Raw genomic sequence first — 23322 nt, forward strand, 5'->3', positions numbered from 1 at the left:
GCAGGGCAAGCGTAGCTTTGGAGAATGAGGTTCCCCCAAAGTCCCCATCAACTCCTAGATCGCGCTGTCCTGAAGGGGGCGCACTCCAAATCTGCCGCCTCGCCCCCTCCCCCAGGCGTGCCCCGATCGCGTTCAGTCGGGGAGAGCCTGGTTCTGCTTCACAGAGCCCTTCCTCCCCACTCACACCCGTCTCTGGGGTGCGCCACTAGCAAATGGTGCAGTGCTTCTTGGAGGTGTCGCTGTCCCCCGGTCGGAGGGTTCCGGGGGTCTTCCAGAGCCGGGGAATGCGCTGGCCTAAGAAAAAGTCTTCGGGTTCCGAGTCGGAGGAAGAGGAGCAGGTGGGGCAGTGGGCGTCCTCCCCGGGATCATGGGGCGTCTCCAAGCGATGTTGCTCCCGCCCTTTGGATGCCGCTGCCTTGTCCCCAGCGCGGCTCTCCTGCTCGGGGCTGGCTCCAAGCAGCCCCGTCTGGGTTTCCAGGCTGGCACCGCCGGCGGCAGCGAGGGCTGTTAGGGAGATGGTCGCGGCGTTCAGCGAGGCGCGGTCCCTTCCTTCAGTGCGGCCGGGTCCGGTCTCCTCTGTTCCGGGCCGGGTCAGAAACGCCCATCTCAGAGCCCAAGTTTCCCTCCCAGAGTCTGGCGGGGCGACTCGCCGAACGAGCGCGGGTTGAGCCCAGCCTCCCGCCCCACCCCCGGGCCGTGCACGCCGCCGCCGCGAGTCCGCTCCTGGGTCCCGCGCCTCTCCCCGCCTCCGCCCACCAGAGGGCGGCCGCGTCCCCCTCCTGGGAGCGAGCCCGGCGCTGCAGCCCCGACCGCGGCGCGGGGTGGGTTCGGGAGGCCCTTGGAGCGCTCCGGCCAGGGACGCGCGGTGAGAGCTGCGGGCCCCGAAGCTCGGGTCTGGGGGGTGCGGTGGGGGAACAGGGGCTGCTGGAGGGACGGGACGGTGTGGGACTGGGACGAGGGTCTCAACCCGGGAGAACCCCCAGCCAAAGCCACCGCCCCCTCCGCTTTGATCTGCACCTTCGCCCTTACCAAGGGACGCCCGCCCTTCCAGTGCCCAGGCAGGGCTCGAGCCCGCACCCGAGTAGCGGCTCTCAAAACAGCTGGGGCAGCAGGGGCTGCCCCCCGGCAGGGCGTAACGTCCCCCGCCCAGGGGCCCGGCGCAGTCCTGGCAGCAGAAGTGGTTCTCATGCCAGCGACGTCCCTCCGCTTCTGTACAGCGCCGGGAGAAGATCAGCTGGGAGAGGGAGAGGGGAACGGTTCATTCATTCATTCACTCATTCATTCATCCAATAACCACGCCTTATCTCCAGTTAACGCTAAAGCACGTCTACAGACATTCCCATTTGATCTACTCAGCCACTCGTGGACGCAGGGGAGGGCTGGTTGGCTTAGCCAGGATCCCCCAGATAGCAGGTGGCACAGCCCAAAGTGCGACCCGGCCGCCTGGACCCCCAACCCAGGGTTCTACCTGACATTAAGGGAATTTCTGGCATGATCAGGCACAGCACTGGGCACTTTAGCATACTGAGATGAACATCTGTCCAAGAGTCCCTGCTCCAGAGAAATACTCTGAGTCCAAGAAAATTTGAGGGACTTTGCTTGCGGTCCCCAACTCCGCGATACTGAGGGATACTTCAGCCCTGGAGGGTGTTCCATTACATCCTGCTACTCTGGACCCTGGGCAGACACCCCCCACCCCGTGCCCCTTCCCTTGGAGCTGTACCTGGTCACAGGCCGGGCAGCGCGGCCGCAGCAACTCGGCGTGATGACGGCCGCAGTAGAGATGTCCATCGTGGTAGAAGTATATCAGGTTTATCAGGGCCTTGCCACAGGCCTGGCAGGCAAAGCAAGGCTGGTGCCAGCAGCGCTGCGCCCCTGCCCGGGCTGCAAACACTCCGTACTCCCCTGGCTTCAGCTGCTCCCTGCACTGCCGGGCGGGGGCACTGGGCTGGTTAGGCTGGCACCACCCTCTTAGCTTCCCTCCTGGCTCTTCCACCCCAACCCCAACCTGTTCTCCCCATACCCTGGCAAGCCCGCACCCACTACAGCCTCCATCAAGAGCTCCCAAACTTGGTTTCTTTTTCCTAACGTTTGCCAAATTACCAATCCCTAAACCCTGATTTCCAACCAGAGTCCTAGGAGCTAGCCTTTTCTGCAGAAGTGAGAGGGCAAGGAATGGAGGAAGGGGAATGTTTGAGGGGGAGGCACTACATACTTTCTCACAGGTGTGTCCTTCAAGCTTGGGAAGTACCAGACAGGCCACCCCCTGTCCCAAGGCCTCCTGCTTCCGCTGCGCACAGAAGAGCCGCAGCTCAGCCAGCTCCTCCTCCCCAAGGGCCAGGCAGTAGCGCTCCTGCAGAAACAGGCCTCCACTGTGACTAGGAGAGCCCCAGCAGCCCAGACGGGCTTGTTTGAGAAAGGCTTAGCTGTGGGGCCAAAAAAAGGTTGCAGAACCTCAGGGAGGCATGCAAGAGATAGCAGCATGGAAGGGCATTGAGAAGGGAGGGGGAAAGGAGCGAGAGGAAGTCCACCTCTGTCTCACCCCACCCCAGGAATGGTCATCATTTAGGTCCTTTTTCCCAATGAGCTAGAGTTCAGTATTATTTTACATACTCCTGTCTTGCCTCCCCAATTGAATTGTAAACCTTTAAGCTGGGCACATGTAGGGCTTCAATAAATACTTAACAACCATACTCTCTACATTTGTACATTCCATGATCTGTTTCAGAAGTCGTTCATGTCCATTTTCTCATTTGCTCTTGAGCTAAGCACTGTGGTGGGCAGAGCAGAGCAGATGCTTTTGGTGGATGGGAAAACCTCATGTAGATGTGAAAACTCAGGCTGGTGGGGAATGATTTCCCCCAACAGTGGAATAGCTGACCCTTAAATACATGCCCTCTGACTTCTGGACGAAGGTTCTTTCCACAGTAAGTAAGGAGAGGGAGAAAGAGGCACAAGGGAAGATGGGGAGGGGGGACCCACATCACTGTCCTGTGGAGGGAGCTGTTGCAGGAGGGTCCGAAGTCCAGGCCACTTGGGGGCTTGGTTGGTGTCCAGGAAAGGGGGACCCTAAGGAGACAGGGTAGAAGAGGATGAGTGCAGCTAGGTTTTTTCCTTCTTTTCCCTTTCTCTCCCCCCTCCTCATTGCCACCTCTCCTCCAATCTAGAACAGCTTCTAAGCATGCCCCTCCATTTGCAGAGCCCTCCTTCCAGATCCTGAGTGCAAGGACAGTTGATCCACTCCTGCCTCTGGGGTCTTCCTTGAGGGAGGCTGGGGAGACCCCACACCCCAAAACAGCTTCCCTTCTTATGCTTGAAACCACGCCATTCATTCCTTGGGGCCAAAGCCCCTAGGGTCTGCTTTGAAAACAGAGCACCTAGGAGAGGTAATGTGTATTCCTGTGAATGAGCTTAAAGTCAAAACCATATGTCCCGAGGAGGTACAGAGACAGGAATTCCTGAAAAAAGAAAAGGGCCACAAGAGGTTAGGCACAAAGGCAGAATACCTCCTGGTTGGTGAAAAAGAGAGGAGGTCCGAAGGATAGAAGGCATGTTGGTCTCAGAGGAAGAGCAGGACTCTTACTACCTGAGCGGAGGTATCCTCAGGGTCTTCCCCTGGCAGGTGGCCTGAGTCACTGTCTGAGTTGCCTGCTGGACCTAGCTCCCCAAGGATGGGGCTGTCCTCTGGGTGGGGCCAGCCAGAGTTCAGCACTGACATTGGTGGCAAAGTCTACCCTAAAACAATAAGAACATCTCCATTTATTGGGCTCTTCCAATGTGCTAGGCAGTGCTAAGTGCTTTACAGGCATCATCTCAATCCCCCCAACACCCAAGTGACTTACGCGGTATTATCCCCATTTTACAGATGGTCAAACTGAGCATCAGTGAGCATGAATGGTATGCCCAAGGTCACACAACTAGTAAGTGGCAGAGCCAGGACTTGAGGCCAGGCCTTTCAACTCCAGAGTTTCTGAAGTTCAAATTCTGGGGTTTCCCAAGATTGGACTAGAGGTAAAGATGCCCCACAGTGGAAGGAGAAGGCACTTTGCCTCTCTGGTGACCCTTTGGGCAGGTTGGCCCTTCCCTTCTCACTTCACCAGCCTTAACTCCCCCACACCCACCCCTGGCCTCACTGAGCACTCACTGTCCCAGTGAGCCTGCTTCCTCACAACTCCTGCACAGGCCCAGATTTTCCTGCTCTATAGGCTTGGGCCGGGCTAAAGGACCTCCTTGCCAGGAAGCCCTTCTCAGCATCTCTGGCCCATACCAGCTCCCCTTTCTATGAGCTCCAGAAGTCAATACAGTTGGTGCTCCAAGATTTAGCACCTAACGTTTCTCTCTTTGCACCCTGCGTCTCTCTCAGCTTCTTTACTGGTCTGTAAGTTCCTTAAGGACAGAGGAAAATCCTGGGCTTCTATTTATAGCAGCAATTTCATTGGATAATCTAAGCACATCTCTTCAGCCTTCCTCTCGGCAAGTCCTGATATGACCACAGTATTTTGGGGGCAAGGAGTGACTCTTAATGTAGAGAAGGGATGGGCCCTGCCCTCAAGGAGCTCTTAGTCTAGTGGGTAAGACAGAGATGAAACCAGAGCTATGGACAGATATATATACACCCTGTATGTGTGTGAGACCAGAGCTATGGACAGATATATATACACCCTGTATGTGTGTGTGGGGGGGGGCGGGAAATAACCAGCACACACTTTTCCATAATATTTATTCTGTGCCAGGGACTACTGTAGATTTTTTAAAATAATATAGTACATTCTCAAAGTAATCCTATGAGATAGTTTCTATTATCCTACTTGACAGTTGAAACAAACTGAGGTTAATTAACTTACGTAAGGTTAATTAACTTACGCATTAGAAGGCTAGGGAAGCTTAGGAGGAGATAGCCTCTGAAAGCTGAGATAGATTCTTTTTTGTTTTGTTTTGCTTTTTGGTAAAGATGGGGTCTTGCTATGTTGCCCAGGCTGGTCTTAAACTCCTAGACTCAAGAAATCCTCCTTTCCACTCCAAATGACTTCACTGAAATAAAAAAAAAAAAAAAAAAAGAAATCCTCCTGCCCCAGTCCCCAGAGTGTTGGGATTACAGACGTGAGCCACCACCACACCTGGCCAGGGATGGAATTGACAGTAGCTGGGCACAGGAGGGCCATCATCAAATCCCTGACCTCTTTTAAGACCTAGCTTTGGGGTTCAGGCCAGGGTTTGGACCGTAACAGTTATATTGCTTCCTAGCCCTAAACCCATCCTCACCCCACCCCCTTCAAATGTCCTGTGCCACCCTTTCCTCCTTCCTGGCTCCACACCCACCTGCTTCCTTCCTCTTCTGTCCCTCAGGTCGGGTTTCCTGTGGAAGGTGGCCAGGATGGACTGTTCACACTCAGGGCCAGAAGTAGCCACTTCCCTAACAGCACTGCCCCGGCTCCAGGCAGCAAGGAAGGAGGGGGCATCTGGGTCCCAGAAGGAGACTTGCACCCCCTTACAGGTTAGCTTTAGTTTGCACGAAAATAGAAACAAGAACACAGAAACAATGCTCCACAATCCGCCCTCTTCCCTCCACCCTCCTATCCCCCCACCCAGGTGGCCAAACTCCATCTCCACCTAGCGAGGGAACCCACCTTACTAACGTGCCAGATTCCTTCCATAATTCCCCTCTCCTTTCCCCATTAGATAAGGGACAGGGCTGCCCACGCCTATCCCCTCCCGCCTCCACGCAGGTGCAACCGGGCTCTGGAGCTCAACCTCCCCAACCCACCTCTGCCCTGAAGGGAAGAGCCCAAGAGGCCCTAGGACCTAGGGAATTGGAGGAACGGGAAGTTTTCCCAGGACAGTAGGAGGGAGAAGCAGAGAGAGTGCCCGGTCCTGCCAAGTGCCTTCTCGACAGATCCCCCAAGTTTTTCTAGGACCTGGCGGGGCCCACCTCCGGGGCAGGGACACGGTGTGGTTCCCGAATCTGCTGGGGTTCCCTGTCTGGCTTCTGGGAGTTTAAGGAAAGGGAGGGGAGTCCTCTGGGGTCTCACCCTCGCTGCGCGCTGGAGTCCAGGCTGTTCCGGACCGACTCCGCTGTCGGGCCACTCACTCAGTCCCCACCCGAGGCCTCAGCGCCAGCCTCTACCCGCCCTGAAAGGGCGGCCCTTCCTCTCCCACGCCCCCAGCAGCCCCGCCCGCCCAGCCCGGCCGAAGGGAAGCATTGGCGGGATCTCGGGGTGGAAAGTGACTGCGCCCCCGCAGGCACCCAGCAGACACAAGGAGCCGCGTTCACGCCGGGCGCTCAACCACTGGCGGACTGGAAACGCACTGCCGCGCCCCGAGACCCTTCGCCCTGCGTTCCCGGACCCCTAGACCCGCCCTCTGGTCTCCTGGCCCCGCCCCTCCCCGTGTTGGCCCCACGTCCCTCCCCTTTGTCCCCAGTGGGTCCCCCGCCCGCCTCTTCCCCTCGCCTCAGCCCTTTGCCGGGGTCCCTCGTCTTGCCCTTCTCCCTTCTGCCCCTTCAGGCCTCTTCCCCTGTCATTTGTGTTTCTCCCCACACCTTCTGTCCCCTTTCGGCTCCCGGGAGTACCCGCCACCGCCGGTCCCCTCAGCCCCACCTCCGCGTCCCGCCCCCGCTCCGGGCCCCGCCCCGTTCCCGCCAGGCTCGCTCAGCCGCTGGCCCGGAGCGCCCTCTGGCGTCTGCGCATGCTCCCTGCTCGCGACTGCAAAGTCCTCCAAAGGGACCTTCTAGGCTTGCGCGCCGGTCGCCCCGCTCGGGTCCGCCCGCCCGCAGCGTCTCGTTGGTGTTGCCGGTGACCTCCGACCCCGCGGCCGTGGGGCGGGGCGGGGAGGTCTTAGCTCCGGGCGGGCGGCGGCTGCTGCAGCGGGACCCGGGAGCGGGGCCCGGCGCCGCCCGGGCCGCGGGGCGATGTGAGTCGGGGCGGGGCGGGGCGGGGACGATGCGGCTCCACTGAGGCCGCGTTGCGTCGCGCTGCAGTCTCCGCTCCCTCCCTAGGAAGCCCCGGGCGGGCGGGCGGTGGAGCTCCGGGGCTGGGGGCGGGAATCCAGGGACAACACGCACCCCGACCTCCTGATTCCTTACGGGTGTCTAGAAATTCCCCTTGACAGTCCTGCAGTCTAAATCTACCTCTCACTCGCAAACCCCACCCTTTCCCACCTCCACCCTGGCCACACCTTCGCATCTCTTGGAGCTCTCAGAAACCCCTCACTCATTCTCCAAATCCCCTGATTCGCCCACAGACCCTCCCTTCTCTCCTGGACGCCCCCAAATGCCTCCACTGTCCTGAAATTCCTCCGCTCCTTCATATTCCGGATTCTCTCCTTGCACTAACCAAAATGCCCAAATCCAAAATTATTGCCCATATTCCCCCCAAGCCTTCTCATGCATTTTCAGTCCCCACAACCCCTTCTAACTCCTGCCCCCAATCCACACCTATCCTAGACCAGAGCCCCTTCCCCTGTCCTGCCAGATGTAATCCCCGTCAATGGGCTGTTATGTCCTGATATCTTGAAGAGATGGTGATAGGAAAAGTGAACCCCTCCCCCATCTTGCACCCCATAGTTCTTGGTTTTACATCCCCCCCCCACTTCCCCCACCCCTCCACCCCCGTTGCTGGCTCAAGCCCCAGTATTTTCACAACCTGTCTTTAGTCTGTGCACACCTCTTTCAGCCTGCTTGATGGGGTTCCTTTTACCTGAAAGTTGTCCAAAGATGCAGGGTACAAGGGACCCTGGGAAGTATTGTTTTTCCAGAGCAGGAGGGTGGGCTTTTAAGAATCTCTGGAGACCTGGCTTGTCAACTTATCTGCCCTGGGTTCAGATGCCCAGAAATTTTGGCTTATTGTTAACATTTATGTTTAAAATTAGGTCTTTAAGAGCTTGGGGAACAAAAAACCTATCAAGTTTCCAAATGTGAAATTAAAGGAGCCTGTCCTGGAAGAGGAATATATCCATTTTCGTGATCTTTGTTTTACATGCTTACCTCTAGAAGTTATTTAATCTGGAAACTCCACAGTTTACAGATGGTTCCCCTAAAAACTAAGGCCTTGGGGTAGGAGTTGGGAGGAGTAGTAGGGGATTGACTTGACAGTCTCCCAGATATTTAATAGAAACAAAACTGACTAGAATATTGGTTTCCTGAATCTTCAACCAGTGCTCTTTCTACTATATCATACTCCCCTTTTGAGAAAGCTCTTTGTAGAGTTAAAGTTCTCTGCAAAGGTAAGGTGGTGTTTTTGGTTTTGGTTATGATAAGACTCAGAAGGGGTTCTAAAGGTGACAGAAAAGGTCTTGGGTTATCTTAGACTTCAAACTCATTGACACTAGGGGAGTCTGTCCCTCTCAGGGCCTATGGGGCTTAGCATTTGTGGTCCCTTTGTTCTTGATCTTGCTTTCTTCATTGGTGTTTTTGTCCCTTTAGGTCCTGGAACAGACATCCAGGTAGGATGGACTGACAGCAGGTCAGTTTCATTAACAGCTAGGGGTGAGAATAGGTTTCCATTAATTCGTGGTCTCTGTCTCCTGTACTAGGTGAGCCCCAGGTGTGTCCCAGAGGGATCCAGGTGACTTCTCTGCAGACTGTTTGCCATGGCACCCCACCAAGGACAGGGGGAATAAAGTGGGAATCCTTCCTCATGCCCCTCCCTTGGTCAGCTCCCCAATGGCCTGGGTGAGGTAAGAGCTGTGTATAGGAGTCCGTTTTCTGGAGTTTCCCAAGTTGGGAGGAACAGAGGGTGCGGCTCAATGAATTGTCAAGGCTCTATGCATTCAGCAGGAGTTGTAGAAGGATAGCTAATCCCTAACAAACTCATTTCTTGCAGTAAGTTGCAAACCCTTAAAACTCACAGTTGGGATTGGCCCATGTGTTCTTGTTCCCTTAGGTCATTCAAGCCTGGGTTGTGTCCTCTTCATCCTAGGCACGGGCCTGACTATTGTAACATATGATCCAAGTACCAGAATCCTGGAAGGAAAAGCCAAATAGTAAGGCCCCTGGTCTCCCCTTCAGATAAAGGGGAGCAATCCCAGCACTTTTATTTTTAATAAAGAAATACCCAATTGAGATTATAAAACTTGTGCTCTACTTCAAATGTTCAATCTTCTGAATGTATCTTTACGATTATAATGTAACAACTCATTTGAAGAAAATGTCAGAGAAATTTGAGGTAGATATTGGGATGGAGATGAGGGAGAAAAAGAGAGAATTGGATGAAGTGGAATGGGTGGGGGAGAAAAGGGAAAGGTACAGGCCAAAGTGTCTGGGACTCCCAGGTGACCATTTCTTTGCTGAATCCAAATGAGGCCTTGGGCTGGCACCTGACTCCATCTGATGCAGATCACTTCTGTGCCTCTGTTTATATCCATGCTGTTCTTCCTGCCTCAGTCTCCCTTCTCCGTCATTACTTGGATCAGAATCCTATATACTTTTCAAGCTCCATATCACATGTTACCTCCAAGGAGCTCTCTCCACCCTCCCCCCATCAGCATTAATCCTTAACATGTTGTAACTTGAATTAATGTTTATCCAAGGTGTGTCTGGCCCCGGATTGAGAGTGTGAATTCCTTGAGGGAAGGTCTGTGTCATTCAGTCTCTTGGACAGAGTAGGTGAACTGACATAGTGACCTGCTTATCCCTTATGTTTTTCCGTAGGGTGAGCTGGCTGCTCTGACACCATGGGGAGCTGCTGCAGCTGCCTGAACAGAGACAGTGTCCCAGACAACCACCCCACCAAGTTCAAGGTACCCAGAGCCCCCTTCTCTCCTGCATTCCCAGCATGGCCTCTTGGGCCCCATGTAGTGGAGTTGCCCCAGCCTCCCTATAGAAAACGAAATGACAGGTTGAGGTTGTGAGCTGTTTTAAAATTTCTCTAGCTCAAGACCTCTGAGGTGGCCTGAGGAAAAGAGGCCCAGGCCACTGCCATTTTTGCAGCTTTTAATACTAACAAATTAAGAAATGCCATAATGGTGCTTTTAGAGCATTTACTTCTGTCAGTGTATTTTAGTAACTTTATGTATATGTGTTTTGGAGAAAACAAGAAGTCTGTATTTGTGAGTTAACATATTTTAAATGCTTAGCACATGGTCAGCACTCTTCTGGTGTTTGTTGTTTGCTTTGGGAAGCCATGGGCAGGCCCAGTGGACCTGCCTGGGCCCCTCACAACACATGCCTGTAGGGGGAGCCACCTCCTCCCTCTCACACTGGGGTGGGGGAGGTGCATGTTTCTCCCGCCCACCAAAAGAGGGGGCCCTGGGAAAGGTCATGCAGTTGGGGAGGTAGGAGCGGCAGTACACATTGGTTCTGCCTTGGGCTTGACTCCCCAGGGTCTTAAGATTTTGAATGTACAATTGAACCACTTCCTTTTTTTTTTTATTTTAGCGTATTATGGGGTACAAGTGTTAAGGTTATATATATTGCCCATATCCCCCTCCCCCCTTGAGTAAGAGCTTCAAGTGTGTTCATCCCCCAAACATTGCACATCTTACCCGTTTAGTTGTATATACCCATCCCCTCCTCCCCACTCCCACCCTCCCGACACCCGATAAGGGTTACTCCTATATGTCCGCTTAGGTGTTGATCCGTTAATACCAATTTGCTGGTGAGTACATGTGGTGCTGATTGAACCCCTTCCTTATTAATATCTGGGCCTTGGATACTAAGCCATGGGCAGTCTGAGGTCATCTAAACATCTGACCTTGGAGGTCAACTACCTCTTCTCTCGCTGTCCAAATGACAAAGCTGAGGGCCAGAGAGGAGGATTTGGCCAGAGGACTGCCGTGGTTCCATGGCACTAACTCTTTGCTTTCCCCAGTAATCATGTGGCACTCAGGAGAGTCTGGTAGCGTCAGGCGAGACCCTTGGTACCCCAGCTCCAGCCCTACATCGGACCGCCTCCCAGTGGCTCTGGAACCCATGCAAACATTTGTTGGACTTGTTCATTGACACTTCTCTGCTGTCCCCTGCAGGTGACAAATGTGGATGATGAGGGGGTGGAGCTGGGCTCCGGGGTGATGGAGCTGACGCAGAATGAGCTGGTGCTGCACCTGCATCGGCGAGAGTCTGTCCGCTGGCCCTACCTCTGCCTGCGGCGCTATGGCTACGACTCCAACCTCTTCTCCTTTGAGAGTGGCCGCCGATGTCAGACAGGCCAGGGTGAGTACCAGGCCCTGCCCTACCCTGGGATGGGGGCTTATGCACCTGGGGTAGGCACTGTGGAAGATATGCTTCAGGGGACTATGGGGAAGCTGTGGAATTCAAGAATGGGCCTTTACATGCAACCCAGCCCTCAGATCTAGCAGGTGCTTCCCAGAGAGGGGAAGGGTCTTGGCCAAGGGCACATAGCATGCGCTCACAGAACCAACTGGACTCCCAGGCCAGTATTCTTCCCCTGTAGTCATTGCAGCTCTGGTCCAGTACGTTTGTGGGAACATTTGTTGCTCAGCCCATGGTACTCCTCCTCCCCCTGTTACTCCAGTTTCAAGGATCCCTTTGCCCCCTAAGTAGGAAGGCACTTTTCTCTGAGCCCCAGATTATATACCTTGGAGGAATGAAAAGAAAGGTCAGGCAGGAAACTCTGGCTACTGTTTGGCCGAGTGGCTTGGGAATGAGAGATTTAGAGAGGCAGGGCTCTTGGGGCCCTAAAGTACATTGTAACCCTCGAGAGGTTAATCATTGTCCCCCATCACCTGTGGGCACTGGAGTGTGATGTATTCTCCCTCCCCTCACCTGCTGAAGCCAGAGGTCAGGGCAGGCGGTGGGTTATTCCATGAGGTGGAGGCTAGAGCCAGCCATGGCTCTTTGAAGGGGTGGCGTGGTCTGGGTGTATCTCTTAGGATCCAGACATAAGCTCTGCAAAAAGAATCCTGCATGGGATTATGTTAAATGCAGTTTGGGATTATGACTGTGCAGAGGTGGAATGAATGAGCTTCTCTGACGAGGCTGCCAGCAGAACAGTGAGTCTCTGAGGCTGTGTTTGCTGGAGGAGCCTCCCCTCCATGTATCTTATCCTTGGAGCTCATGAGGGTGAGTGGAAAGAGGGGAGGAAAGGGCTTCCTTGCTCCTGGGGTTGTTTGATCTATACTTGTGATCCCAGAGGGGCTGCCCTAGGTCCCAACATAGGGTTGGGACCTAAAACTCCAGGCTTTCCTGGTCTTTTCTAGCCCTTGACATATCTCTCCAGAATAGATCTTTTTCATTCCTATATCTTTCCCATCCCATTCCTGCAAACCACAGTTGTCCTGTTCCCAGCCTGATTGTATTTATCTTAGTTGTGTATGTATGCACAAACACACCCCAGGTAGATTTCCCCAAGCCCCGGGTCCCACTGTTACAGAGGAGAGTGCAGAATCCAAGGCAGGCCTAATGCCCAGAGGGATCCCCCAAAGCACAGGTGTTTAGCCCAGTCCTGCTGTGCCCAGGACCTTGACTTACAGTTGGAGTTTGAAAGGCCATAAGGCTGGCTGCATCAAGGAGCCCCTCAGTTGTCTTGCCATATTTGTCTTTAGCTAGTCTACCCATCTTTTTTTCCTTTGTGCACCAGAATTTAAACTCTGTGAGGTCAGGGACCAATACACAGTGGGCAGTCACTCTCTGGCCAGGCACTGGGCTAAGTCTCCAGTGATCAAGCAGTGAACAGGGTAGACCCTCTGCCCTCAGAGAGCTTAGCGGTGAGTGGACAGAGAGCTGAGGGCTTGTGCCCTGGTGGAGCTTATTTTCCTGGAGCGGGGGTGATAGGCGGAGGAAAATGGAGGCAACACATGAGGTGGAACATTTACTCATCTGACACTATCCTTTTCTACTTTGGTTTTTAGTCTCTTCCCCTTACGCCTGAACATACACACAAAATGATTGCACTGCAGAGGAATATAGCTGAAGTATTCACTCTTAAGATGATGGTGCAGGGCACAGTGTCTCACGCTTGTAATTCCAGCAACTTGGGAAGTTGAGGCAGGAGAATTGCCTGAGGTCAGGGGTTTGAGACAAGCCTGGGCATCATAGGGAGAGCTTGTCTTGGAAAACAGGAAAAAAATTAGCCAGGTATGCTGGCACGTACATATAGTCCCAGCTGCTTGGGAGGCTGAGGTAGGAGGATTGCTTGAGCCCAGAAGTTCAAGGCTACAGTGAGCTGATTGTGCCACTGCACTCCAGCCTGGGTGATAGAGCAAGACTCCATCTCTTAAAAACACACACATACATAAAAACCACTATGGGCCGGGCGTGGTGGCTCACACCTGTAATCCTAGCACTCTGGGAGGCCAAGGCGGGCGGATCGCTTGGTCAGGAGTTCGAAACCAGCCTGAGCAAGAGCGAGACCCTGTCTCTACTAAAAATAGAAAGAAATTAATTGGCCAACTAATATATATAGAAAAAATAAGCCAGGCATGGTGGCGCATGACTATAGTCTCAGCTACTCGGGAGGCTGAAGCAGAAGGATTGCTTGAGCCCAGGAGTTTGAGGTTGCTGTGAGCTAGGCTGACACCATGGCACTCACTCTAGCCTGGGCAACAAAGCGAGACTCTGTCTCAAAAAAAGAAAAAAAAAAAACACTATGGTCATGGATTGTGTAGGTGTGGAGACAGGAGGGTACCTTGGGCCCAGCTCCTCCAGCTCTTGGATTCTAGAGAAATGATTCTGGAAAGAATGCTCAGGACGAGGAGAGGCTTTCCTGCCCCCTGCAGGCCCTGGGACTGGAGTTCAGGGACATTTCCTGCACTTTGTGCACCTGTTGAGCTCCTCTGGTCCTTCCCTATTGAGCCCAGCGTCAGAGGAGCCTCATTCCTTCCTCTCCTCCAGGGATATTTGCATTCAAGTGCTCCCGGGCTGAGGAAATCTTCAACCTCCTCCAGGACCTGATGCAGTGCAACAGCATCAATGTGATGGAGGAGCCAGTCATCATCACCCGCAATAGCCATCCTGCTGAGCTTGACCTCCCTCGGGCCCCCCAGCCGCCCAACGGTGAGGAGACCCCATCGCCGGTATCCCAGTGTGCGCATGTGCACATGCAAACACACACACGCATGCACGCGCACACACAGGCCCTGGAAAGCATGAGTCGTGGAGGGCGAGTCAAGCAGGCAGGTGGGGTGCTGGCTCACCCAGCCTTCCAGGACAGTTGTCCACGGTCAGAACCGCTATTGAGGATGCATACGTCTTGGGCTGGGCCAGTCAGGTGACTCAAGCTGAGGTGCTTGAATCGTGGGCCTTGTATCGATGGATAGTTGGGAATCAGACAGGAAGATGTTGGGTTTCCATAGAAACAGTACTCTAGAGTTCTTTTGCTTCCTTCCTGTGTCTACTGGGTCATGTCTGGACACCTTTCCTGGCTGCTGGTGCAGGCAACCCTGGCCACGGCCACATTCTGGAGAGGTTCCTGCAGCTCCTGCCTGTTCAGGCACAGAGTCCAGCCCGGGCATCCGCTCGGTGTCCTGCACTCCCTAGGTTGGCCTGTGGGGGACAGAAGAAATAGAAACCCAGTCCCTGTTTGAGGAGCTTCCCCAGAGCTCGCTGGCTGAGCTGGAATGAGGCAAAGGGATGGTCCGGGGATGACAAGGTATATTCGGTGTTGCAGGTAAGGCTGCAGTGGAGAAAGTGGGGAGGGGGCTTCAAACTGAGCTTTGAGGGGAAGGCAGGGTTTGAGAAGCAGAGAGAAAGGGAAAGCGTAGTAGATGCTGCCAGCTCAGTGGTGCTACCCCTGTGGGGGCCGTGACAGTGTCTCCCCTCTCTTGGACAGTCCCACGACACCACACACGCAGCTGCCAGTGCTTGTCAGGTGGCTTAAGTGCCCTTACCTGGCCTTGTCTCCCCTGTGCCCAGCTCTAGGCTACACTGTCTCCAGCTTCTCCAATGGCTGCCCTGCAGAGGGCCCGCGATTCTCAGCTCCCCGCCGGCTCTCCACAAGCAGCCTGCGACACCCCTCGCTTGGGGAAGAGTCCACCCATGCCCTCATTGTCCCTGACGAGCAGGTGAGCAGCAGCTGGCCAGCCCCTGCCACCTTTGTCTGGGTGGGGACAGGGGATAGGAAATATGGCCGCCTCCTCCCAGTAAGGATAACAGGAAGGGGAAGTAAATTGGTAGGGTCCCTTCCTGTCCCTAGTATGGGAGGCAGCTTCCCTGGAAGGTTTGGGGGACAGGGGAGAAGAAACTCCAACCCTTTGCCCTGCGCTGCTCTCCTCTCATCCTGTCCTTTCTACTCTCTCCCTCCTCCCTGTCCTGGGCCCCTCCTGCTTCACCTGGACTCTTTGCCCACAGTCCCACACCTATGTCAACACGCCGGCCAGCGAGGATGACCACCGCAGGAGCCGGCACTGCCTGCAGCCGCTGCCTGAGGGCCAGGCACCCTTCCCCCCGCAGGCCCGGGGCCCCGACCAACGGGACCCACAGGTGTTCTTGCAGCCGGGCCAGGTGAAGTTCGTGCTGGGCCCAACCCCTGCTCGGCGGCACATGATGAAATGCCAGGGCCTCTGTCCCAGCCTGCATGACCCCCACCACCACAACAACAACAACGAGGGCCCTTCCGAGTGCCCGGCCCAGCCCAAGTGCACCTATGAGAACGTCAGCGGGGGGCTGCGGCGAGGGGCCGGCTGGAGACTGAGCCCAGAGGAGCCGGGCTGGAACGGCCTTGCCCAGCGCCGGGCTGCCCTGCTGCACTACGAGAATCTGCCCCCGCTGCCCCCCGTGTGGGAGAGCAATGCCCAGCCGCTGGGAGGGGAGGCCGGGGATGACGGGGACTCGAGGGATGGGCTCACACCCTCCTCCAATGGCTTCCCGGATGGTGAGGAGGACGAGACCCCGCTGCAGAAGCCCACCAGCACCCGGGCCTCCCTCCGCAGCCACAGCAGCTTCCCTGTGCCGCTGACCCGCCGCCGCGGCTCCCCTAGGGTCTTCAACTTTGATTTCCGCCGGCCGGGCCCCGAGCCCCCAAGGCAGCTCAACTACATCCAGGTGGAGCTAAAGGGCTGGGGCGGAGACCGACCCAAGGGGCCCCAGAACCCCTCGGGCCCCCGAGCCCCTGTGCCCACCACCCACCCTGCCCGCAGCTCAGACTCCTATGCCGTGATTGACCTCAAAAAGACCGTGGCCATGTCTAACCTGCAGAGGGCTCTGCCCCGAGACGATGGCACTGCCAGGAAAACCCGGCACAACAGCACTGACCTGCCTCTGTAGGGACGTCCTGGTCCTCACCACCCTCTGCCCCACCGTGATCCAGCCTCTGCCTCACACTCCTGTCCTCTGAACCCCCTCCCCAGGGCTCAGGGTTGCTTTGCAGAAGGCATGAGGTGGGACCAGATGCTTCCCTGCACTGGCTGGAGTCCCCAAAGGTACCAGCCACTGAATGTCCTGGTCTCCCAGCTGAGGAGAGAAGAGGGTGACCAGGCGAGGAGGGAGCCGGGACGTAACTGTGAAGGGTTCCCGTGGTTGCATTTAGCACCCTCCATTCTGTCCTTTGTCTCGTCTGTCGGCTATGTGTGTTTTTTTTGGTTGGAATTTTGAAACATTTTGTACCTGTTGATTTTATTTATCAGTTTATTTTTCTATTTATTGTTTTAAATGTATTTAACATATTTATTATTAATATAATTATTTTTAAATTCTGTCTCAGTGGATGATATCATCTTATGGAATCTTTTCTGATGTGGTCTAGGGTGGGCAAAAGCAGGCCTAATAGAGGTAGAGGCTTCATTCTGGGAAATTTGGGGCCATTGTGGTTTTTTCAACAAGTCGATGATTATTTCTTTATGTCCTCCAAGAAGTTCTGGCCCAGAACTTGAAGTTGCCAGGATGGATGCTCTGTTGAAGTAAAGTGCCGAGGTGGCTGAAGTCTTGGAACACTGCCCTAATGGGATGGAACCTTGACCCTCTAGGGCTGGCAACAGGTGGGGAAATTTTGCATGGGGGGCCACTATTCAATAGTCACCTCCTCTGATTCTGCACCCACTGGGCAGGCCCCAGGGGCCAGTGCTCTCCTTTGACACCTTGGCCCAAAGGCAGACTCTGGATCCTCCTTAGCTGCCCCCAGCACCGCTGAGTCAAGTCCAGACCTTTAAACAGGACTTTACTAAAAGCCCCGGATTATAGCAAAAGGCAAAAACACAGTGTAATGTGTAACTAGACAATCTGCCTCACAAAGTCTATCTTTCCCAGAGAACTACACTCTAGGAATGGACTGTCTGGGACTCCTCTACCCCACGCAGGGGTGGGGCGTAACGGAGCCAGCACATTGGAGCCCCTGCCTGGAAGCCCAGGGTCTGACGGGCTGCGCCCAGGCGCCCACTTCCATGCAGTTTTGTTGCGGAGCTCCCTCTCTCTGTCCTGAGGCTGCCTCCCTCCCTCCCAGACTCCATTTCTGACTCAAACCCTGTGCAGCTAATCTAAAGGAAATCCAGCCTCTGTGATAAGCCACTCAGGGCCCAGATGAGGACTGACAGCGGGGTTTGTCTGAGACTTGGGGAAGAGTCTTGTCTCTGATCACTGTGCTCTAGCTCCCTGCCCCGTGGATCAAGCAGACCTATCCTCCTCCCCAAGGAGACAGGCCAGGGCTCAACCCACCCAGCTCTCTCCCCTCCCACTGTCCAGGGCACCCCTGGCCAAGGCCCATTTCCTGGAGCCCCCTTCTCCCCATTGGGGATTGGACTGACTAGCTTCCAGACCACCCCGACCTCCGGTGTCACTTTCTGTCAGTGAAATGGGCAATGAGGAGCAGCCGCAACAGGATGTGAGGCAGGCCCTTGAAGTAGGGCCCAGCAGGGTGCAAGAGGGCAGCTGCCATAGCCCTGGAGCTGGCACCGAATCCTTCTCCCTCTACGTCCTTGGATCTACAGACCAGAAGGGTCAGCCACTGCAGGCTGGATTCATTGTAGTTTTTTCCACACTGCGGTAGGGAAATGCCATCTTCTCTGCAGCCTACCCAGCCAGCTCAATTCTGCTCTACGGTCAGGGGTGGTGTTCTCTCCAAACAGGGGGGCCATGCCAGGACCAGCCTAGGGGCCCTGGCCAAGCTGCAGCCTCATGCGTCCATGCAGGCTCCTCCTTACTAACGGGCAGGCACTCTTGTGGGGTGGCCAGAGGCTGGCTTGAGTCCAGAGACCCAGGGTCTGGAACTGGCTTGGCCATTCTGTGCTATCTTAAGCATTAGGTTACCCCAAATAGGCTGTTTTTGCACCTGGAAGCTGGTGTGAGACGTGGCCAATGAGACAAGGAACAGGACACCACTCTGGAAATAGAGGAGACTCTTGCAAGCTGTGTTAACAACTCACTGTGCCTGAGGAAGAAACCAACCAGAAGTCACAACTCTTCAGTCTCCCAAACCTCCCGCTTATGGCTGCTCCTTTGCTGAACAGTTCAAGAAGGAGCAGTTACTCTCTGGGCCACCAGATCCTGGTCTGACCCCCGGGAGCCCCTAGAGCAAGTTGTAATTGCTTCAGTGAGCATTTTCGCGGGGCTGGGGGGGGCTATGAGATGTGTCCCAGGAGCTGGCTTCCAGCCCAGAGTGGCCCCCCACCTTCCCTGTCCCCTCCCCTGGTCACTGCCTGTGACCCACGAGGTCTACCGCAGGAATTTTCCTTCTGCAGGGAGGGCGGGGTGCAGGTGGACAGCTTTCCTGCCAGAAGGGGCAGTGGGAGCGATGCCCAGGCGGGCGACTGCTGCCCCCCTGTCTGAGCCTGTCCCGCCGCCAGGGTGTGGTGCACAGATGGGATCAGTTTCCATCGTCACCATCACTAACAGCAGCAAATGTTTGCTGAGTGCTTGGTTTTCTTCTTTAGAAACTGGCCCTCCCCACCCCTGGGCTGCCCTCAGGAAAGGACAGCATCCAGCATCCTGTCTGGGAGTGACATTTCAGGTCAGACCAGGAGGGCCCTCCCCAGGCCCACCCTGGGTAATAATAGCACTTTGCAAGGGAACAAGCCCAGCTGGCTTTGCACCAGGCCTCTGTCAGGCCACTGGGTGGGAGAGTGGGATGTTATCACCACTGAACAGGGTAGGAAAGAGGCCAAGAGGTGAAGTGACTTGCCTCAGGCCATGAAGTTAATTAGTGCCTTGAGCTGGGGCTGCATGCCAGGCATGTGTCCCCCATTCCTTGCTCCCTGCCTGGCCTGGAGGAGCCCAGCTGTAGCCAGTGTTTGAGGAGAACCTGCCCTATGCCCCAGGGCCTGCCCTGTGCCCACGTACCAACCTCGTCCCCTCGACTCTTGAATGCCCAGACATGGCTCCCAGTTCTGTCGATGGGCAGTGCCTCGGCTTGCCTCTCCCAAATGCCTCTCAGCCGCATGGGAGGCTCTCCTGGGTCAGCTGAGGTGGGGACCTCTCTCTGACCAATACCTTAAAGGGGATCCTACTCAGAGGTGGAGGGGAGTTTCAGAAAGGCAATGGGGTGCCTGAGGCATCCGGGGATTCCCTCAGCAGGATTCCTGGGGATGTTTATCCTGTCTTTGCTCACACACTTTCAGCGACAGGGAGCTCACTATCTCATAAGCCGTCCCTCCACTCTGGTCTTCTGAAGTCCCCACACTTCTTCCCACTGGGTCCTGATTTTGCGTCTGGACCCACACACGGCTTAGTCTCGCTGCCAAGGGTGCTGAGCTCTGAAGCTTGGCGTCACCACCCATTAACAACTTGACCCATTGTGCTTCTGCTTCCTCATCTGGCACGCAGGGATAACAACGGTCCCTCCGTCGTGGATTGTCGTGGGAACCAAACAAGAGAATGTCCACCCACCCATGAACCATGGCACCTGGCCCTTCGTAGGCGCTCAGTGAGTGGCAGATGTCACTTCCAGTCGAGCATGGCTCTTCCCAGCATGACTAGGTGTCCACTCTGTGCTCTAATTTGACCCAGAACTGAGTGCAATTCCCAGACCTGACCTTCACCTTTCTTCAGCCCCAAATCTTCCTTTTCCTAGACATTGTACTTCTGCTAATGCAGCCAGAGTTAGCACTCACTTCCCTGGCCCTGCTGGCTCCTGGGACTTAAAGCTGATCTGAAACCACCTGGTCCTCTCCACATGAACAACTGCAGCATTCCCTGCCTCGACCCGCTTTTATGTTGGAATCCTTGGCTTGTCAGATCAAAATCTGAACTGTCCGTTCATCCAAGTGACCTTTCTGCCTAGAAGTCTGGGTCTGTCCTGGAATTTAGAGCCCCTGCCCTCTTGCCATGGACCTGGATGTCGTGGGAGAATGGAGATGGGGGCTGGGGGTCAGAGAGGAGGGTCTGGGAGGAGGGTCTCCATGGAGGGTGGATCGTAACAGTTCGGCCGTAGTATCTGGGGCCCTTGGCCTAGTGCTTCCAGAAGCTTCTATCCGTATGCTGCAGTTGGTAGGAAGCCTCCCTGATAACTGTGGTGTTTTCTCAGCCATTCATTTTGCTCACCAGGTGGGCCCTCCCGGGCCTCTCTGGGCCCCAGCTTCTCTGGAGATGGTCATTCCTGGCACAGCTGCCTGTGGAGGAGCTGGGTGGTCAGGTGAGTGACAGTATCACCCGTGCTCCAGGTGTAGCTTGTCATTACGCTCATTCTTATATATATATATATATATTTTTTTTTTTTTTTTTTTTGAGGCAGAGTCTCATTCTGTTGCCCTGGCTAGAGTGCCATGGTGTCAGCCTAGCTCACAGCAACCTCAAACTCCTGGGCTCAAGCGATCCTTCTGCCTCAGTCTCCCAAGTAGCTGGGACTACAGGCATGCGCCACCATGCCTGGCTAATTTTTTCTATATATATTAGTTGGCCGATTAATTTCTTTCTATTTATAGTAGAGACGGCATCTCGCTCTTGCTCAGGCTGGTTTTGAACTCCTGACCTCGAGCAATCCGCCCGCCTCGGCCTCCCAGAGTGCTAGAATTTATTTATTTTTTTTTTTTTTTGAGACAGAATCTCTGTTGCCTAGCCTAGAGTGCCCTGGCATCAGCCTAGCTCACAGCAACCTTAAACTCCTGGACTCAAGTGATCCTAGTGCCTCAGCCTCCCAAGTAGCTGGGACTACAGATGTGCACCACCACGAGAGGCTAATTTTTCTACTTTTTATAGAGACAGGGTCTTGTTCTTGCTCAGGCTGATCTCGAACTCCTGAGCTCAAACGATCCGCCCGCCTCGGCCTTCCAGAGTGCTAGGATTACAGGTGTGAGCCACCACCCTGCCCTGCCTCATTCTTAAGGGGTCATTAGTATAATGGCTGAGTTAATGAGAGAGAGGCACGTGCCTGCTGATTGAAGGGGGGTTTCCCCAGCTGTCTCCTTCTCCCACTGCTCTACCCGCTTACCCGGGCAGCTGTGATCCCTTGGGGGACCCTGCGTGTTGCTTCCCTCCACCTGCGCCCCTTCAGCCTGGCCTGGTTCCCTCTGGGTAGCAGGCCCATAGAGTCTGCGGGGGCAGAGATGGGGAGCTGGGAACTCTGAGTGCTTGGGGAAAAGGAATGTAAATGCAATTACCTCGCTCATCTTGACCCTTGAACTGTGAGCCTCTTGGACAGCCGTGCCTAGGAGTGCTGGGAAGGAGACGGGGCGGCAATGGCGGAAGAGGTACAGGGCATCGGCTGGGGGCGCGGGAGGAGTTACCAGGTGTTCTTTGGCGCTCTGTGTCTGTCTGGTCCAGTTGGCTGGGGCTGGCCACTGTCCCTAGGGAGCTCCTGTGTGCCTGGGATTAGACAGCCTGAGGAACACATCGGTGTATCACGGCACGCTGGCCGTGAGGGTGGGACACCTGGACAGTCACACAAGTATAGTGGCTTTGATTTCACAAACAGATGTTGGACACAGTGGGTCCAGGATACAAAATCTGGACACTCCCCAAAGCTTATGGTCTAGTAGGGGAAATGAGGCTCACACAGGACACGTTCCTCTGCCATTTGATAGCTGGGTGGTGTCGGGCAGATCACTCAGCCTCTCTGGACCTGTTTCCTCATCTGTTAAGGGGAACTAATGACCCTTACCTCACAATGTTGTTATGCGTTAAATAAGAAAGTGCGCAGGAAGCGCCCAGTGGGTGTCTGGCACAGAGCCTGAGCCTGGCTTTGCTGTGGCTGTCACAGCAGTAGCCAGGACACGGGAAGTACCCCGAAGAGGCAGACCAGGAGGATGAGGAGGATTTGGGGAAGGAGAGGGGAGTGTGGGCCCAGCAATTAGTCTGGCAGGGGGGCAGTGGGAGGGGAAGACCTGGGCTGGGGGCAGAGCAGCCGATGGGGAGTGGAGTGGGAAGAGCTGGATTAGGTGGTTGGGAGGGTGGAGGCAACTCCACTCTGTGGGCTGGCTGTGGACTGTGGGAGGCGTGGGCTCGGACCAGTGCTCAAGAAATCCTTATGGAGCACTTGCTAATGCACCAGGCACTGTGGGTGCGGGGAACACAGCAGTGATGGGGACAGATAAAGCCCCTGCCCTCGGGAACTTACATTCTACGGAGGGAGAGACGATTAACCAGCAAACATTAACAAGTGAAGTTCAGGGAAGAAATGATGTTGAAGAAAATGCAAAAGGAGTAAGGCGATTGAGCGGCAGGGATGGGTGGGTGAGGGAAGACCTCTCTGGGAGCTGGCATTGAAGCAGAGATGGGAGGTGCAAGACAAAGGCTAAGTGAATAGCCGAGGGAAGGAAGTTCTGAGCAGAGGGGCTGCGAATGCAAAGGGCCCTCAGGGGGAATGTGCTGGATGGGTTCGAGGAAAAACAAAGCATCAAAGCATCGAGAAAGAAAGCATAGAGAAAGGCCAGTGTGGGGCAACCAAGGGGTAGAGAGGGCTCATGCATGGGACACAGGGAGGTTCCAAGATGCGCAGGACCTGTGGGCGGGGGAGGCAAGCAGATTTGATTTTAAGGGTCATAGGGAGCTATTGGAGGGTTGTAAGCTGATGAGATCTAACTTAGGTTTTGTTGTTGTTGTTGCGGTTGTTTTTGAGACAGAGTGTCGCTTTCTCACCTGGGCTGGAGTGCCGTGGCATCATCAAAGCTCACTGCAACCTCAAACTCCTGGGCTCAAGCAATCCTCCTGCCTCAGCCTCCGGAGCAACTGGGACTACAGTTGTGCACAACCACGCCAGATTAATTTTTCTATTTTTTGTAGAGACAGGATCTGGTTCTTGCTCAGGCTGGTCTCAAACTCTTGAGCTCAAGCAATACTGCTGCCTTGGCCTCCTAGAGTGCTAAAACTATAAGCATGAGCCACTGTGCCTGACCTGGACTTAGGTTTAATAGGATGGCCCTGGCTGCTGCATGGGACAAAGGAGTGAGGAAAGGGAGGCAGAAGTGGGGAGACATGTTGGGAGGTGTTAGGAACTGAATGTTTGTGTCCGCCCCCAAATTCATATGTTGGGATCCTAACCCCCAATGTGATGGTATTGGGAGGTGGGG

General features: G+C 55.0%; 2 protein-coding genes across 9 annotated transcripts; one reads left to right on the forward strand and one right to left on the reverse strand.

Annotated features, from left to right (window-relative positions):
• Positions 1–11: 11 nt before the first annotated feature.
• PRICKLE4 (prickle planar cell polarity protein 4) lies at positions 12–6141 on the reverse strand. 8 transcript variants are annotated; one of them, XM_076003360.1, is made up of 9 exons: positions 6030–6141; positions 5320–5499; positions 4864–5031; positions 3587–3735; positions 2983–3069; positions 2216–2353; positions 1724–1927; positions 1030–1234; positions 12–576 (listed from the first exon to the last, which is right to left on the reverse strand). In XM_076003360.1, exons 4-9 carry the CDS (start codon positions 3716–3718, stop codon positions 206–208), a joined length of 1137 nt encoding a protein of 378 aa, XP_075859475.1. In that variant the 5' UTR covers positions 3719–3735; positions 4864–5031; positions 5320–5499; positions 6030–6141; the 3' UTR covers positions 12–205. The 8 variants fall into 8 exon arrangements, with proteins under 8 accessions (XP_075859475.1, XP_075859476.1, XP_012628690.2 ...); XM_076003361.1 differs by having other exon boundaries at positions 5320–5356; positions 6030–6131; XM_012773236.3 differs by lacking the exon at positions 4864–5031 and having other exon boundaries at positions 3587–3730.
• Positions 6142–6824: 683 nt separating this feature from the next.
• FRS3 (fibroblast growth factor receptor substrate 3) lies at positions 6825–16586 on the forward strand. The gene is made up of 7 exons (XM_012773257.2): positions 6825–6909; positions 8530–8673; positions 9647–9735; positions 10960–11146; positions 13787–13948; positions 14807–14955; positions 15242–16586. The coding sequence occupies exons 3-7, from the start codon at positions 9670–9672 to the stop codon at positions 16154–16156; spliced, it is 1479 nt and encodes a 492-aa protein (XP_012628711.2). The 5' UTR covers positions 6825–6909; positions 8530–8673; positions 9647–9669; the 3' UTR covers positions 16157–16586.
• Positions 16587–23322: the final 6736 nt, after the last annotated feature.

Source organism: Microcebus murinus, chromosome 5 (assembly GCF_040939455.1).
Source record: "Microcebus murinus isolate Inina chromosome 5, M.murinus_Inina_mat1.0, whole genome shotgun sequence".
In the NCBI taxonomy this organism is placed as follows: domain Eukaryota; kingdom Metazoa; phylum Chordata; class Mammalia; order Primates; family Cheirogaleidae; genus Microcebus; species Microcebus murinus.